A 17,321-nucleotide genomic window follows, 5' to 3' on the forward strand; every position below is an offset into this window, starting at 1 on the left:
AGATAACACACAGCCAGACAGATGATTTAAGAACATGTGTACAACACTTTATACAAAATAACATTTAAACAGTATAACCATGACTAATAATTACTATTTAGAAACACAAGTAAATATATTGCAAAGTTATTTATGACATGGCCTTAACACATGCTATAAAAGAACAACCATTTACATTTATGTATCTGACCGATGTTTTTATACAAAGCAACTTACATTGCATTCAAAGTATACATATTTTAAGTTAATGTATTTCCTTTGAATTTAAAGATCTTGGCTTCAATGGCTACTGAATCATTCAACCATCAATAGCAATAGTACCAAGCTGGACACGATAAAATGCATGGTCAGGAACCCTAAAAATGTGGAGGGGAAATGTGTAAAACATTTATTTAATATGACTGAAACAACTTGACTAAATTTAGTTACACCAGTAAAAATAATTTAAAAGAATCAGGACTGTGCTTTCTAAACGTATGTAAGGCTTAGAAAGAGACCATTGATGCTAATAGTTTCCGTGATCTACTTAGGATTGCCAAAAGGAATAGCATCATTTCAGTCAGGCAAAGGGTAGAATTTAAGCAATTATCAACCCGGTCCCAAGAGAAAATGTAACTATTTCCCAAGCTGGCAATTTCACATGAATTTGTATGATGTGATTAGTACAGAAACATGATTTTTTTTTTTAAGAAAATGAAGGTCCACCCCTAATCGTATAGTATGGACACATTGGAATGAGATATTCATTAAATATGAATTAGCCACCAATTCACTAAAATATGTATGAATTGCCATGAGAGTGTGTTGCAATGTATAGGCCTACATGTAATTGGTAGATATTGTGTTTATTTTTTGTTTTAAGTACATTTGTTTGCATTCGGCATAATAACTCGTATAAAATATGCTAAATCAAACTTGTTATTAATTTTGATATAATACAAAAGTAGAAAACAAAACAGGAATAAAATGATTTTTGTGAATGACATCTGTCTGGCCGCTTGGTTTCATGTGTTGTGGCTCAAAGACTCCTTGAAATCCCCCCAGACTGTTCCTAAGAGTGTGGGGTCATACAGGGGTGAGCTCTCACTACCACCGAAGGTTATTCAGAATTCACCAGCATTCACCAGTCTTGAACTAGTGTGGGGTTAGTGCTCTAAATGACCAGTGACTTCACAAGGCCCTTCTCTCTAGGTTCCCTCTATAAGCCAACCCCATCCCATCCCACAACCCCCACATACTCTGTCCCCTCATTGTAAATGACCTATTAAAGAACACAAGACCATGGTAAACAAGATGAATGGCTTTTTTTCCAACCCATCTCACACCAATCAAGGCTTTCTGTTTGAACCCCCTTCTTTAAGTCTATTAGACCATGTTAATTTATTAAAGTCAAACCGAAGAATTAAAACGGTCATTTGTCACTGCTCTCTTTGTGTGGGCTTAATGGTGGCACATGGTGTAAGGCCTGCAATTTGTTATCCTCTTCTTTTCACTCAGGTTCTCTTATTTTATAGCCATTTTGGGTTAAACACGAGGAAACAAGTTGCAGTCAGTTTCATGTGTCATAACTGCTAATAATAAATTTGATGAATGTAAAATGTGAATAAAGTATGATGTCGAACATTTGGCATGTCACGTTGATTACACGTTTAACACCATCTGCCATAGAAACGGCCCTGGATTTTTTCAACATATTTTTATTTTTTTATTTTTTTCTGAGTCTGCCCCTTTTAACCTCCATCATGTTTCTTTTGCCTTCTTATCTCAAAGATAATCAGAGACACACACACACACACACACACACACACACACACACACACACACACACAGAGTCAGAGCTGTCAGTGAGCCAAACCATATGCAGTAATCCCTTTGTATTCACAAACCCATCCAGACAAACAATGTGTCCCAGCCACGTCCCACCCCCAGCACCCCAGACCTAGGCCACCTGCTAACTCTACATCATACATCCAGACACAAACCAAAGGATGAAGACCTACAAGTTTGTGTCAGTGTGTGAATACTGAACATTTCTGTGCATGTTATGAAATGTTTTTCTATTCCTGAAACTGGCAACCCACAAACGCTCTCCTTTCAATCTGTCCTTCTACTTTACACTCCACTAATTTGTTCTCCAAATCCAACACAAATCCCCCTCACACAAGCTGAGATGATAAGTGATCCTCTTCTGTTGTCGCTTTGAGGAGACAATGCTCAACAACTGTGTTCATCAATCTCAGAGGATATCCATCACGCAAACAAAAGATGAAGTGAGCAGAGGGCTATGTTTGTGAAATGTCTGTTTGCTTACTCTCTGAAGCTTCCTGACTGAAGCTTTCTCCTGCACCCACAGAGATGCAAGTGCAAATCGAGGAGTGGGGGTGGTTTTATGGAATTGTGAATCCTTCGGTTTTATATATTTCGTTCTTCATCTGTTTTCCAGCAGGAAGCTTGTATGGTCTGCTTTGATTGCATTATTCACTGTTTTTTTATAAGGGCAAATATAAGAGACAAAAATTCTCAAAATAAGTTTCAATTACGTTATGACCCCCCAGAAATGAAGGTGTTTTTTTTTTTTTGCCTGCTTGTTTTTGATTTACCTTTTAAAAAACCTGAAGTCGGACTCAGCAAGGATGTTTTTGAACAAAGTTCCTATGGCAACATAAAGACATGGTGTTCAAAGCTCTAATCCATTCCAAATGGATGCTCTTCACATGCGTTATATTAACCTGTTAATACTCAGACAGTTTGTGTGAGGGGGATGGTGGGTTTATACACAATTAACCTGAATGGATTATACTGGTTCATGATTGGCTAAAACACAAAAAAGAACCCACTCACACAAATTAGTCAACTCATTGGAGGCTTTTATCTTAAAACACTCGGAATTAATTACTTTTTTTTAGTGCTTAACATGGGTTAACATAAAAACCTCACCCATATTCATATGGCAAATTTTTTTATTTATTTAAAACTGACTTGTTAAACCTAGGCCTTCTGAATCGGTTGTGTTTTCTTATCACAACTTCAGTACACTTGCTTGAATTTTGGATAAATTGATGGCCAGATTTTAAATTGTAGGTTAAACGATAGGTTTATGTTTTTTGAAAACACAAGAACGTTCCATGCATGGTAAAGTGTGAGAGAGGTTCAGATCCAGCTGAGATTGCTGTAGACCACCTCAGGTTAAGCTGACAATGTCCTGGGAAGACCAACAAGATTATGGCTATGAACACCTGTTCCAGATCTTCAAGTCAGTCATTGTGACCTGCTGGTCTAACATTTAGTAACTTAACAAGGATGAGAAAAGATGAACAGCCATATAAGCAACCTATTTAGCTATACCCTACAGCTCAGCTGATTGGTTTTTACAAAACAACATTAATATTCCTATTTTTTGCCCAAATTCTGTTACGTGTATGTCAGTGACAGTCATAATTAGTAGCTCCAGAGCCTGTTAATCGTTCTGTATAGGTTATATTTTGTTCTACTGTCACTCCAAAAAAAAAAAGACAATTATTCTTGTCTAATATTTGTTACATATTTTGCATCTTTTAATTTATCCAACACTGATGCTTTTAATAGGACATCCAGTGGTGGCCAAGGCTGGCTTATAGTTCACATAGTCAAATGTCAAAGTGTCAGGTTTCAGGCAGTACTACACGTCTATAGCCTATTTGAAAATAGCCTGCACTATCTCTTATAGGCTATAGTAATACAATTCCGAGTCTCAGTTGTGATTATTGTTTAGTTAGGTCTTTCAACTAAGAGTAGCAATCAATGCTCTTGGAAACCTTAGGAAAGCATGGGTTTAAAAAAACCGGTATATGATACAAAAGTCAATTGAACACTTTAATGCAAATCTTCAATGCAATGTCAACCGGGTTTTCCAATGCATTCCTTAATTTGTCTGATTGGCAAATTAATCCTTCTTTTGAGTCAGATCTTTTCAATTGATTAGTTGAAACATTTCACAAAGTGGTCTGCTTTTAAGAAACATTTAAGAAATGCTTTTAAGAAACGTAGCCCCCAACGAAATGGGAATCAGACAATTCTGATCGAATAATTGAATCGACATGATTCATTGCTGAAGTGAACCGAAGATTTTACTAGGCGATTTTACTTAGCCTAATCATCACTACATGTTTTGGTTTGTAAGTTATTATGTTTATTGTATTGTGAACATGGTCTAGTTATACTATACTAGGCCTATATATATATATTTTAGCCGACGTAACAATTAAAACGTAACGTTAGCTACTGTAAATATTTTATTACAACGACCAAAATGTATTAATTGTAAAATATGTATTTTTGATCTTTTATCTAAAGTATCTTTCTAAATGAGATTAATCGTGACTGCAACAAACTGAACTGCAGATAGTTTATTTTTTACCGTCTATATCTACTGCCACCATGTGGCTTAGAGATAAAAAACAACAGTCTTTTACAGGCCTGTGTTTGACATATAGACCCACTCCGGCACCCGTAGCGTTACCGTAAAACTAGACGTGTACTTGCTGCATTATTGTTCTGTAGTTTCATCAGAATCGGGAAATGCGTGTTTACATCTTCACACAGATCTCATCTATAACCAGTGACACTGTCCGTCATCCGACACACTTCTAAACGTTACTAATGTGTTCAAGGCATAATGTCGTCGGATTTGATGTTAGATTTTGTGAATCAGTCGATGATGAAGGAAGCAGGGGACATTTCCATCGATCAGGATGGAGAGTGGGGTAAGATAAGATACACTTTCTAGAAAACAGCGCGTGCTTCTTTCGAGAAGCGTCGGTACTACCGACGTATTCTACTAACGTTAGATTTACGATTAGCAAAATATATTTGAGTTTAGATCAAGCTCATTGTGGAGTGACTTAATATAGTAGTGGTTTGTTTGCGATTTCGTCAACCGACTGGTGAACTCGTTTCCCATTCATCCGTAGTGTTGTCTTGTGGCTTCGGTTTAAGATTTCAATCAATTTAAGTAGTTGAAGGAAAAATATTAACACCTTTTGTATTCGACTGTTCATCACTTCATGTTTTGGATTGTGAGTTATTATGTTGATTGTCTTGTGAACATGGTCTAGTTATACTATACTAGTTAATCCCAATGTGTCAGTAAGGTTTAGGTTAACATATAAAATAAACTGGAATGGAAACCAAATTACCTGTGTTACAATGCCTCAGGCTGAATGGTTGCTTGACCTGGACACAAAAGAAGGTTTATGAAATGGATAGCCTATATTTCCTGTCTGTCTTGCTCTCATGCCTTCAGCACTTTGTTTGTTTGCTACCATTGGTCATACTTAAGTTCAGGACACTGTCTTTTTTACCTGTGCAGATATCAGTTTGTTTGATGATCTGGAGGATCTTGGGGACGCTGACGAGCTTCTGGAGGCGCTGGTGGAGAGTGTAGGCTATGTGAGTCAAATCTGTCAAAACAAGTCACACCGGATCACACATTCGTTTTTCTTGGAATTTGATTTTTTTTTTTTAATGGCATTTGGAAAGGAAAAACTCTTCTTTGAAAGACTGTCCAGCTCATATTATAATTATTATTATAATACATTTTTTGGTTTGTAGAAAAACATCAGTAATTAAGCATGAATCAAAAGCATTGTGGATCTTTCCTTGTTTAGAACACCTCTGTTCCTGACCTGAACTTTGACATTGAGCACCCAGTGTGGAGTAGCCCTCGATCAGGTACTAAATTTCAGTTTTCTGTGGACTTGACATGACTATTTTTGAATGTCTATAGCAGCAATGAATTCAGCATAGCTTAAAGGATTAGTTCACCTCAAAATTAAAATTTCCTAATAATTTACTCACCCCAATGTCATCCAAGATATCCATGTCTTTCTTTCCTAAGTGGAGGAGAAAATACGTTTTTTGAGGAAAACTTTTCTGGATTTTTGCTAGATAAGACCCTCTTCCTCAGCTGTGATCGTGCACAGCCCGTTGAAGCACTTTAAAGGTGCCTTGTGTAATATCCGCAAAAAAATTAATTCATACTCCACATTCCATACCAGATGGGGGCAGTCTTACCTCCAGAAAGTGAATTTATCCTTCACAACAACCCTAGAGCCATAGCCGAAGCCGAGCCAACTCCTAATAGAGGACGTTTTGACTCCAGAGGAACGCTGGTTGATGTCAAGTGATTTTTAAATGACATCTTCAAGCTACTCCCCTTCACCAGTGAATGTTCATATTCGTTTTGTTCATGTTAAATTTTTATTGTTAGTTTGAATTACATTAATTTGACAGACAGCATTCGCTGCTGTTGACCAAGCTAGCGCCATTCAGAGCTGCCAACTCTCACGAATTCACCGTCACCGATTCTGTCAATGTTATTACGCAATTCAAACAAAAAATACCGTTTTGGCGCTTGTAAATGTTAACATTACACGACAGATCCCTAGTGCACGTAAACCGATCATCTCTACTAGCTAATAGTAAAAACACATGAACACTGTTGAAAGATACAGTATGCTACAGCTTACCAAAATGTATTCTTCATACATAATACCGACCAATCATTTTTTTAATCAGCGTGCAGAGGTCAATAACAAAGCTGGAGAACAAATATGTCAGATTTACCTCAGGAAAGCAATTTAGTAAACATAATATAGCTCACGTAGTTCTCATTACACCTTTCAATGTAGCCATCGCTAACTTTATAACTTATATCGAACAGCCTTCGATACATTTCTATGTTATAACTTCCCGAAAAGACTAAACAAACATATAAAACAAAATTCTAGCGAAATACTAACAGCATCTTACTTACCAATCCAAAAGAAATGTTGCAAGTTCGGAGTCAAACCTCATTTCTTTCATTTCCATTAGTTGTCTCCAACGATGGAAAGCAGTGCCAATGTTAACTCTGGTTCTGCTCCTTTTTTTTATTCGATTTTATTTGTGATTCCGAGCACGTTTTTTTTCCTGCAGCGGGGGGTTGTGGTAAGGGTCTCTTGCCAAGGGCTTCAGCCATTCTTCCGCTCTCTTCCCTCAACTGAACTGTAGTAGTGGGATGTACTTTCCACACGATTGACATCAGGTTCAAGTACGCCCACAAGCCCTGCGACTTATTCGTGTATTGCAGTTTGGCTGGTGTTTCCCGCATACCGCCTCCCATGGCCGAAACTGTTATTATGACATCTGTCGGGCCGGGGCTAGTAATTTAGCATGCTAATTCAGGTTGATATCTCTGCAACACTATAACTTTTCATTTTTTTAATGACATCATCGCCCTTATTTCTTCTCATTCTTTTGATCCGTGTAACTCATTTTTTTTATATTTTTAACTCAATTCTGACACATGGCACCTTTAAAGACCTTTGAAACTGCATTGATTTGGACTTCAAAACGTTTGTTGCCATTAAAGTCCATTATTCAAAGAAAAATCCAGAAATGTTTTCTTCAAAAAACGTAATTTCTCTTCCACTGAGGAAAGAAAAACATGGATATCTTGGATGGCATTGGGGTGATTACATTATTAGGAAATTTTCATTTTGAGGTGAACCTAACCTTTAATATTTTTGAGAAATGTTTAGAATATCACCAAAGCAAAATGTACAAAAGTACATGTACAGTCACTGTGTCTAGGTAAAAGATCTGATTTCAGTTTTTTTCTGTCCTTGTTCTCTCTGTCTGCTCTCACAGATGGTGATGTAACCGTGGACTCACTGTCACCAAACCATACGCTTAGTTCAGTGTCCTCACCAGCGTCAGTTGAACCCTATTCACCGTACTCCACACATGTGAGTCAAACTCCACTCCCCAAAACAAAGATACACTATACTGTCCTTTAGGATTTCTGCCCACTGAACTTTGCATCTAAATCTGTCCAGTGTTTTGAACTCCATACCTTTTACAATCACAGACAAACTAACATGCACACAATTATTTATTTATTTATTGCATATAGCAACGTATAGCAATTAGGGCTGCAACTAACGATTATTTTGATAATCGATTAATCGGACGATTATTTTTTCGATTAATCGATTAATCGGATAGAAATTAAATTAGATTTTTTTTTATTATAACTAAATAAAACCGTAAATCAGGGTATTTATGTGTAAAAGTGTACTTTAAAAAGTGCAAAAGCCACACATTGAGTTTTACTAATATCAATATTTGCATTGTTTTTAATGATAATTGCTGATGGCAAGTTGACAAACATGATTATTGTTAAAAAAATGATATCCAACATATTATGTTTTAACACAATTTTTGTTAAAACAAATTTACACAGACATGTTGTTCAGATGTGAATATCTGAACTAAAAACAAACTAAAAACATCTAAAATATATAATTCATTAAATTTTTATTTAAAATTAATTATATATAAGGAATATAAGGATAAAGAATATAATATATATTATATATAATATATAAAAGAATAATATAAGGATAAATTGATTAAATAAATATAGAAAGACTGAAAACAATCGTGTGAATGTAGAGCCGCAGTAGATCGCGTTTGAAAAACAATTAAAACTTAGTAGACAAATGCTATAAAAAGAGAACGGAATGGAGGTAACGTTACCCAGCAAGCTAACAGGCTTGAGTAAAGGACAGGAGAAATTATGCATTAGTGCACAAGCATTCGCTGAAAACCACTGAGTACAGTGACTAAAAAACAATATTTTACTGCTGCTGTTATTAACTGCCTTTATATTTAGTGCTTCGCTTTGTAAAGACCGTTTTAATTTAACCTATTTCTGCGGTAGCGCTATTTTAATCCATCACTTACGTTGCGAGCGAACTGATTGCGCAACCTGATGCTCGAGACAAAATACAGACATCCCAAGATCCCGGAAGTCCCGGGAGTCTCCCGCATATTGATTGCGGCTCCCTGATGCCCGCGAATTAGTTCAAACTCCCGAAATCTAGAGCGCGCAAGCAAGAGCGCGCATGCGAGACAGAAGAGACTGCTCCAAAGTACCGTGTAGCGCGCGCGCTCGGCAGAGCGCCTGAGGGAGAGAGACCTTGCGTGTGTGTGCGTACCAGTAAACGCTCCCCGTGACGTAAGCAGACCAACTAATCGATAATGACATTCGTTGACAACGATTTTTATAATCGATTTTATCGATTAGTTGTTGCAGCCCTAATAGCAATAATAATATAACATTTAGTAATCGCAAAAGGAACACAAAATTGTATTAAAATATTATTTGATTTATATTTTATAATATATTTATTATAAAGTAAAATATTATACTACTTTATTTTCTTAATGTATTTTAGTTTTTTGATATATACACACAAATACAGTTCTTTTTTTCTGCCTTTATTTAATGACTTAATTAGTCAGATGCCCATCCAGTGCCCAGGTGGAGTGTGTTTGGGCTGATCTGGTCCTGCCAGCTGCTGTAGTTCAGAGATCAAGAGGGCAGACACGCACATACACCCGTGTGAATTAGGTGTCTAATTAAGTCTCCACTGTGTTAACGAATGTCTTAATCAGCTCTCAGCACATCATCAAACTAATTAATGTCTCACATTGAGATGTGTCCAGGCTTTTTTTGTAATGTGTGTTGACTGTTCAAGGTTTATTAACAAAAATCACAGTGTCCCTTTCAAGGTTTCAAAGAAAAACTGAAATGCCACTATCACACATGCACGTTGTTTCAGTGAAAATCTAAACGCTTGAATCTCAGTGTCACCTCAGAAACTTGATGAGAAGGGAACTAAAAACCTTTTACCTATTACTAACCTATTTAGCATGCCGCATATTTTCTATATTTGGCAGATACTGAATGTTAACATTCTGTTCTGTTATTGAATGATGCAACATCCTGTAAAGGGACATACTCATAGGACACATTCTTGTTTTCAGTAAAACAAGATGGATAGATGAATGAAACTAAACGATGGATACCCAATGCATTTTAAAAGTTGAACTATTTTTAACATGTTTTTAAAAAATGACTTGCATGGCTCAGTTACAGTCAGACACAAGGTAATGACTGAAGACACATTAAAGAATAGACTGGTATCACCCGTGTTCTGTAGTGTGTTATGGTTTTATTGATCCCTCGTTGGATATGTGCAAACAGTTAAGTAAGGATATAGTTTTAGAGCATCTGGATTCACAACCCAGAATTCCCATGCTTGAGTACACTTTCAGTTCTCTATCTCTCTATAAGGCCACAGATGGCGTTTTTTTTTGATAGACCTAAATAACTATTATGCTGCCATACTTTTGATGTGTCGGAAATAGTTTTTTTCATTCTATTCAATATGCTTTCTTCAGGATGAGGCGCTCTCTCCACTCTCATGGCATTCTCAGACCTCTCCACTGTCTGTCTGTTCTGACTCGAGCGGGTTTGCTGAGGCACCCACTGAGAAGAAGCCTTCCAAGAGGACCAATCAGACAAAAGGTAAGTGAAGTACATTCATTGTGAATAACTGAAACCTCCCTAATTTCCTTATTTAAACAATATATTTTTAACTTTTTGTAATAATGTTGATTAACAGTAAAATTGTTCTCACAGCAAAGCCTCTCCAACCAGCAAAGAGACCAATTCAGGTTAGCCCCAAGGTTTCCATTCAGCCTAAACCACTCATTACCACGATGCCTATCACCCACGCTACAGCCCCGCTTCAGACTAAGACCATCATCATCCAACCTCTCCAGACAACTGTTCTACCTGTGGTGAAACCTTCACCTGTCACTATTCAGCCAGCGCCCCCTACAGGTGAAAAAACCTCAGTCACCTATTCTGCCTTTTTCTAAAAAAAAACCCACACTTTTTAAAGTCTTATATGTAATAAAAAGGTCTTGGTATGTTTATTCACATTTTTATACATTTTTATTTGTTTATTTGCAAGGTTAAATGTTTTAGGTTGTATTGCTGCGCTCTGTTCATGCATAAAAAAAACAGCAGATGGCGCAAAGCATCAACTTTTTGTACTACTGGTGGGCATCTCATTTTAAAATCTGTCTGTCTATTTTATACTTTAAAATATAATTTATTTCTGTGATGCCAAGCTGAATTTTTAGCATCATTTCTCCGGTATTCAGTGTCACATGATCCTTCAGAAATCATTCTAATATGCTGATTTATTATTAATGTTGGAAACAATTGTTCTGCGGAATACTTTTTTAAAGAATTCTTTGATGAATAAAAAGTAAAAAATAGAACAGCATTTATTTAAAATGGAAATCTTTTGTAACAATATAAACTACTGGTCAAAAGTTTGGGGTCAGTATTCTTTTCTTTCTTTTTTTTGAAAGAAATTAATACTTTTATTTAGCAAGGACGTTGTAAATTGATAAAACGTGATGGTAAAGATTTCTATTTTTTAATAAATGCTGTTCATTTTAACATTTTATCCATCAATTGACCCTGAAAAAAGGTATCACAGGTTCCAAAAAAAAAAAAATCAGCAGTACAATTGTTTGTTTCCAACATTGATATATATATATATATATATATATATATATATATATATATATATATATATATATATATATATATATATATATATATATATCACACACTCATGTGGATGCAATATTTTTTCTTTTTGAACGTTCTAAGCGAAACTTTTAATTACTTTATTTGTACGATTTAATAGCATTAATTCATTCATCGCATTCATTCTTACTGCAATCAATGCTGATTTATTGTGATTGAGAACAGTAGGAAAAAGATTTCTCCACAGACTGCTCTGATGAAATGGGCGACTCTGTTTAATGTCTGGAGTGTTAAACTATGGCTGTCAGGAATCAGCAAGCTTCAGTATCCGTTTCCTCATGGCTAGTATAAACACTTACCTCACACACCTGGAAACACAGCTGGAGCAGAAAACAAGAGCAGCCTGAATTCAAATCTTATCCTGTAATCATCTGATCTAAAACACTAGAGTTGATTTTACAAATCGCTGGACTCCAGTGTTTCCAAACAATCACTTTTCTCACTCAGTTTTTGAGAACTGTATGAACGGTTTCTCAGAATATGGCCTTGCGTGACAATACTGTTTAGTTTATATGTTGTATGTCACACAAAGCACTACAGTAATTTTTTTGTTTTCTCATTAGAAAAAGAGAGAACTGACACAAGCTGCTTATATATGTATTGAATCCATCTGTGAGGAACATAGTGGAAGTGCACTTTGAACTGATTGCGTTCATGCTACAGTAATTATTTTCTGGCTAACCGCAGAGTTTTGATGCAAGGTTAATTGTAGTTTTTCGGAAGACTAACGGGTAAGTCAGTGGGTGGCTGAGAGAATGCAAGTCGTTCGGAATGAACCTCGCCGGGGAGCCGCAGCAAATTCCTCTCATTTAACTCAACACCAACAGCAACCTGTCATGCCTGACAAATTGTGTTTTGTTCTGTGTGAAGGATGGTGCTTGGCACAACTGTTTCCTTTGTGATTAAAACCCCTCTTTGGGGTTATTAAACAAGTCTGTGCTGTAAAAAGTTTAATTGCAGTGTCTTGAGATTAATGGAGATCAATAAAAAGTGAAGGAAAAATAACAGCAAAACATGACTCTCAGTACTTTCTTTATTTGAACTGTAAAGTGTTTAAACTAAATGTGTTTCTCTTGCAGGTCAACAGATGTTGCTATCTCGGCCCACTCAGGTTGTCCAGCTTCAGACGCCTCAGGCATTGCCCACGCGTGTAGTCACCGTGCCAACGCTGGCTCAGGACACATCCATATCTGTTGTTGCCCCGGTAACAGCATCTCCTATGGTCACAATGACACTGCAGAATTCCATCCCTGAGGATGATGTAAGTTTCTACTGCCAGAATTCTTAAGTTTTTCAAAAACACCGTTTATTTGTCAAGATTACCTGTAAATATGGTATTAAATTGGTTAAGTTGGTTAAATTACTTATTTATTTTGTGGTTTATGAATGTGAATCATCACGGCAAATGGCAGCAGTCCGTTGTCATTCAGCTAGATGTTCAATGTCCACCAACGGAGTTCAACTTGCTCAGTTTTAATATTCTTAACAGCAATGAAAATGTGCTGACAGCTTGCATTGTTTTTCAGTTTTTAGCCGATTAACTGTTCAGGAAACTTTTGAAAATATGTACAGTACCGTTAAAAAATGTAGGGTTGGTAAAAAAAAAAAAAATAAGAAAGATTAAAAAAAAAAGTCTCTTATGTACAAAAGCCCTGAACCACATCGTAAAAAACCAAAGAAAATTCTACAGGTGCTAAACTAACAACATGGCATTACCATGGCGTTGCCATAGACGAGCACGAAGACTCTGCAGTCTTCGTACCACAATCCTGGTACAAACTTTGTGTGGCACGTTGACTCGAAGCCTACGTGTTTTCGTGCTCGTTTATAGGCAACGGCCTCTAGGTCGAGAACACTTAACAGTAACCATACTGTCTCCCTCTTCACCGTAAATACTTTCTGTGCATCATTCTGTATCCAATCATTTCGGCCGGATCCCGCGATTTCCTCAGATATAAAGCTGGATAACTCCTGTAAAGTCTATTCCCGCACAGTAGGCGGATTATATATTTATAATCAAATATATATAAATATATTCTACTTGAATATATTTTAAAATATGATTTATTCCTATAAAGGCAAAGCTGAATTTTCATCTGTGATAAATAAAAAAAATTGTGATTTCTTGCGGGTTGTTTGAAAGTTTGAAGTTCAAGAACAGCATTTATTTAATGTAGAAATGCCCTGTAAAGGTCTTTCCTGTCAGATTTGATCAATTTTATGCATCCTTGCTGAATAAAAGTATTAATATCTTTGCTTTCCAAAAAATATATAAATTCCAAAACATACTGACCCCGAACTTTTTAACGACAATGTACCGGTAGTTTTGCACATCCAAATTGATTGTGCAGTTATCCCAGATACTAAATAGCTGCTTTGAGGATTCAGTTTCAGTAAAAGTAAAAGACTTTGTGGTATTCCACATTAAATGTTTTTTATATTTCTGTAAAATATCTGTAAAATAAAGAGACCATGCAGCTATTCTTTTTAACAGGAATAGATTGAGGTGCAAGCCAACATGATTTACCTTTTAAAATATACTTGCCATCAGATTTACGAGGCGTTTCTGCTCTGAGATTTCAGTGTAAACACCCACTGATGTGATTGGCTAACATCTTTGCATATGAAATGGCTATCATTACATGTGGAACTCTTGAAAACTTTTAGCTCGTTTTTACTATTACAGCTAAACTAATCGTTAAAAGTGGTGATTATTGCATTGTATTTAGATCGTGGCATGAAAGGTTGCAGTGATGAGCATTGTAGCTGACTACAGACATGTTGAGCTTGTGAATGCATCGATCTCGTCATTGCAACTGGATTTGTTGACTCTTACAAATGCTTTCATCAAAACAGTGGAAACAAAAAGTAAATAAGAGATTTCGTTGATTTTCTTCTGCAGAGGCTGTCTTTCACCTATAGGCGCATAACACAATGAGTCATTCGCTGGGCTTGGTTAAAATAAAAGCTGTTTTTGGACTAACGAGGAAGTTTTCTTTTCTGAAACTTACAGGATGTTCTTATAGTTTGATGACCTCTTATATGTCAAAAGCTCAATGAAAATCATTTCTCAGTTCATGACCCCTTTAAATTTAGTGTAATATTTGTATTCATACAGGCAATATTGTTTCACAATATAGTTACTGTCTTTGTTTTTTACACTAAGTTAAAAAGTCTCTTATGCTCAGCTAGACTGCATCTATTTGATCAAAAATACAGTAAAAACAATAACATTATGAAATAGTACAATTTCAAATAAGTTTCAGCGGTCTTCAGTGGCGCATGACTCTTCAGAAATCATTCTAATATGCTGATTTGGTGCTCAAAAAATGCTGATTTGGTGCTCAAGGTGCTTATAATTATTTTGGGAAACTGATAATTTTTTTATAGATTCTATTATGAGTAAAGTTTAAAAGAGCAGCATTTATTTGAAGTAGAAATCTTTTATAATATTATAAATATCTTCACTGTCACTTTTGATTGCTGTCAATTTTAATGCATTTTTGCCAAATAAGTTTTAAAGTTTTAAATTTATTTTTCCAAAAAATCTCTCTGACCCTAAACTTTTGAATGGTAGTCTATTTAAAGGGACACTATGTAGTTTTTCAACCTTCATAATATATTTCCAAGACCCTTGAGATGGTACATCGATTTACAATAGGTTGAATGACACGTCTGCCGTAGCCTGACAGTGTCTGTATCGCTTTTACTGGCTCTATCTAACTTCGAGCACAAAAAGAACTACAAAATTCGACTGCTTCACGGCATACGTCACTTCCTCAAATTCTGACGTGAGAGCCCAACTAGCGTTTGATACCCGTCTTATGTTGTTGTCATGACCGAAGCAACAACTAAAAGGAAGAAGGCAAAGGTTTTGTCACAGGAGACTAAAAGAAGAAAAAGGGAGAGTGACAAATTAAAAGGCCGATCGAGGATCAATATTGGAGCGAGAGCAAGACAGTTTGAAGGCGGTGAGAGTGCGCGCGCTCGCAACACCGTCTCTCTCTCTCTCTCTCTCTCTCTCTCTCTCTGTCTCTCTCTCTCTCTCTCTGTCTGCTCGTTCTTTCAGTAACATGTTGTAACCCTGTCACAAGCGCAGCAGTCAGTCATCTATAAAGTGTTTATACATTTATAAATAAATCAGGGAGTCAGTGAGCTGACTACCGTGCGAAATGTAAAAAGCTGAAAAACATGGCTGGCCATGTTACGGAATCTATCAGGTCCTCCATTTATCTTCGTGAATCAAGTAATGCTAGTAGAGTAGCGAATTATCAATCTGGTAGCTAGTAACGTTAAAGCAACACCTAGGAACTTTTCCTCTGCGGTCGCCCACAGGGTTGGAAGCGGAATTGTCCATTACCGCTGTCGTAAATAATTTAGCCTACTGTCGCACGCGCATGCTCGCTGTTTATCCAGCACCGGCTTTGGAATCAACAATGGCCACAGACAAGGAAGAGTATGATGCATGAATTTATGAAAGACATCACAAACGAAGAAAAACTATGTATGCCGTAAAGCATTCGAATTTTGTAGTTCTTTTTGTGCTCCGGTTCCTACCCGAAACCCGAAGTTACATCGTGCCAGTAAAAGCGATACAGACCACGTCAGGCTATTGCAGACGTGTCATTTAACCTATTGTAAGTCGATGTACCATCACAAGGGTCTTGGAAATATATTATGAAGGTTGAAAAACTACATAGTGTTACTTTAAACACTAACATGCTAGTTTACGATGGTTATAATAAATAATCTTTCAGGTTAACTATCCTAATGTCTGCAGGCTGATAGTCATGTTTGTTTATTTATTTTTCTGGTGAAAGTGTCTTGCCTCAGGCTATAATGCAAATCGATTTTCAAAATTGCAATAGTCATGTCTAAAATCATAACGGACATTGTTTCGAAATGGAATACGGAATGCGACGTACATGTAACTTTATTGATGTCATCTGGTATTTTGTAATGTTTACATTACACTCATAAAACACAAATGAAATTATACAGTAGGCCTAGGCTATAGGCGTTTTACTTGTAATTTAGCTGCAATCATGTAAAAACGTTATAAGCCATCAGAGACGCTTTGCGTGAGTGGTAGGCTATTTACGACAGTAACGTTAAATACAAGTACTCTACAGCGACATATGGGGGCGCTGTTTGACAAAAACGGAATTCCTGCATAGTGTGTCTTTTAAGCCTTTCACTTAAAAAAAAATCCTCAGACTTTCCAAGAATTATAAGTGGAAAGGACATTTGTGCCTTTGTAAAAGTAACATATAATTGTGATAAAATATTATCTTTCTTTAGACGTTTAATGTGCAGATGTGTGTAATTTCAGTATGGAAGAAACCCAGTAATAGCAGCACTGAATCTCAGTAATAGTTAGTACTGCATCAGTCTCTAATTCTAGTGTATTTGCTCTGGGACTTATAGCTGCTGTGTGTTATTTCCTGTCCCAAAACTTTATATTGATTGACTTTCTCAAAAAAAAAGAAAGAAAGAAAGTGTGGCTGTGCAGCACTTTTCCACATTGCTCTGTTTGTTTGAGTGTCTCGACATGGCAACACTGGCTCAACCAATAGCATGAGTTTGGGGTGGGATTTGCTGTTTTGGAAACCTGTTTGCTCATCTTAGTTTAATAGTGCTAGTCATGTAGAAATTACACGCTGTGACTTTAAATAAATATGGAGGACAAGAAAGGGAACCTGAATGACCAGGGATCTGGTATTTACTCATCAAATGGTTCCCTAAACAAAAGCATGTGTTCTCCCAGATGTGCTCTCCTGACATCAGTGAAAAGCCCTACCCAGATGTGAGAAATTAGGGTGTT

General features: G+C 36.5%; 2 protein-coding genes across 2 annotated transcripts in view; one reads left to right on the top strand and one right to left on the bottom strand.

Annotated features, from left to right (window-relative positions):
* Positions 1–4,476: 4,476 nt before the first annotated feature.
* The window catches only part of atf6 (activating transcription factor 6), a 41,733-nt gene continuing 28,888 nt past the window's right edge, over positions 4,477–17,321 (top strand). Inside the window, exons 1-7 of the mRNA XM_077219965.1 lie at positions 4,477–4,742; positions 5,348–5,427; positions 5,646–5,709; positions 7,669–7,766; positions 10,270–10,396; positions 10,511–10,714; positions 12,577–12,758. Of these exons, the coding sequence (XP_077076080.1) occupies positions 4,655–4,742; positions 5,348–5,427; positions 5,646–5,709; positions 7,669–7,766; positions 10,270–10,396; positions 10,511–10,714; positions 12,577–12,758 (843 nt within the window). The 5' untranslated portion in view covers positions 4,477–4,654. The remainder of the gene's footprint in view (positions 4,743–5,347; positions 5,428–5,645; positions 5,710–7,668; positions 7,767–10,269; positions 10,397–10,510; positions 10,715–12,576; positions 12,759–17,321) is intronic.
* ppil6 (peptidylprolyl isomerase (cyclophilin)-like 6) overlaps positions 5,016–17,321 on the bottom strand; it is a 91,967-nt gene continuing 79,661 nt past the window's right edge. Inside the window, exon 9 of the mRNA XM_077219967.1 lies at positions 5,016–5,026. The gene's annotated coding sequence lies outside the window, so the exon portion shown is untranslated. The remainder of the gene's footprint in view (positions 5,027–17,321) is intronic.

The sequence above is a fragment of the Siphateles boraxobius genome, unplaced genomic scaffold, assembly GCF_051911475.1.
Source record: "Siphateles boraxobius isolate OS27281-9 unplaced genomic scaffold, OSU_SipBor_1 8, whole genome shotgun sequence".
NCBI classification, from domain to species: domain Eukaryota; kingdom Metazoa; phylum Chordata; class Actinopteri; order Cypriniformes; family Leuciscidae; genus Siphateles; species Siphateles boraxobius.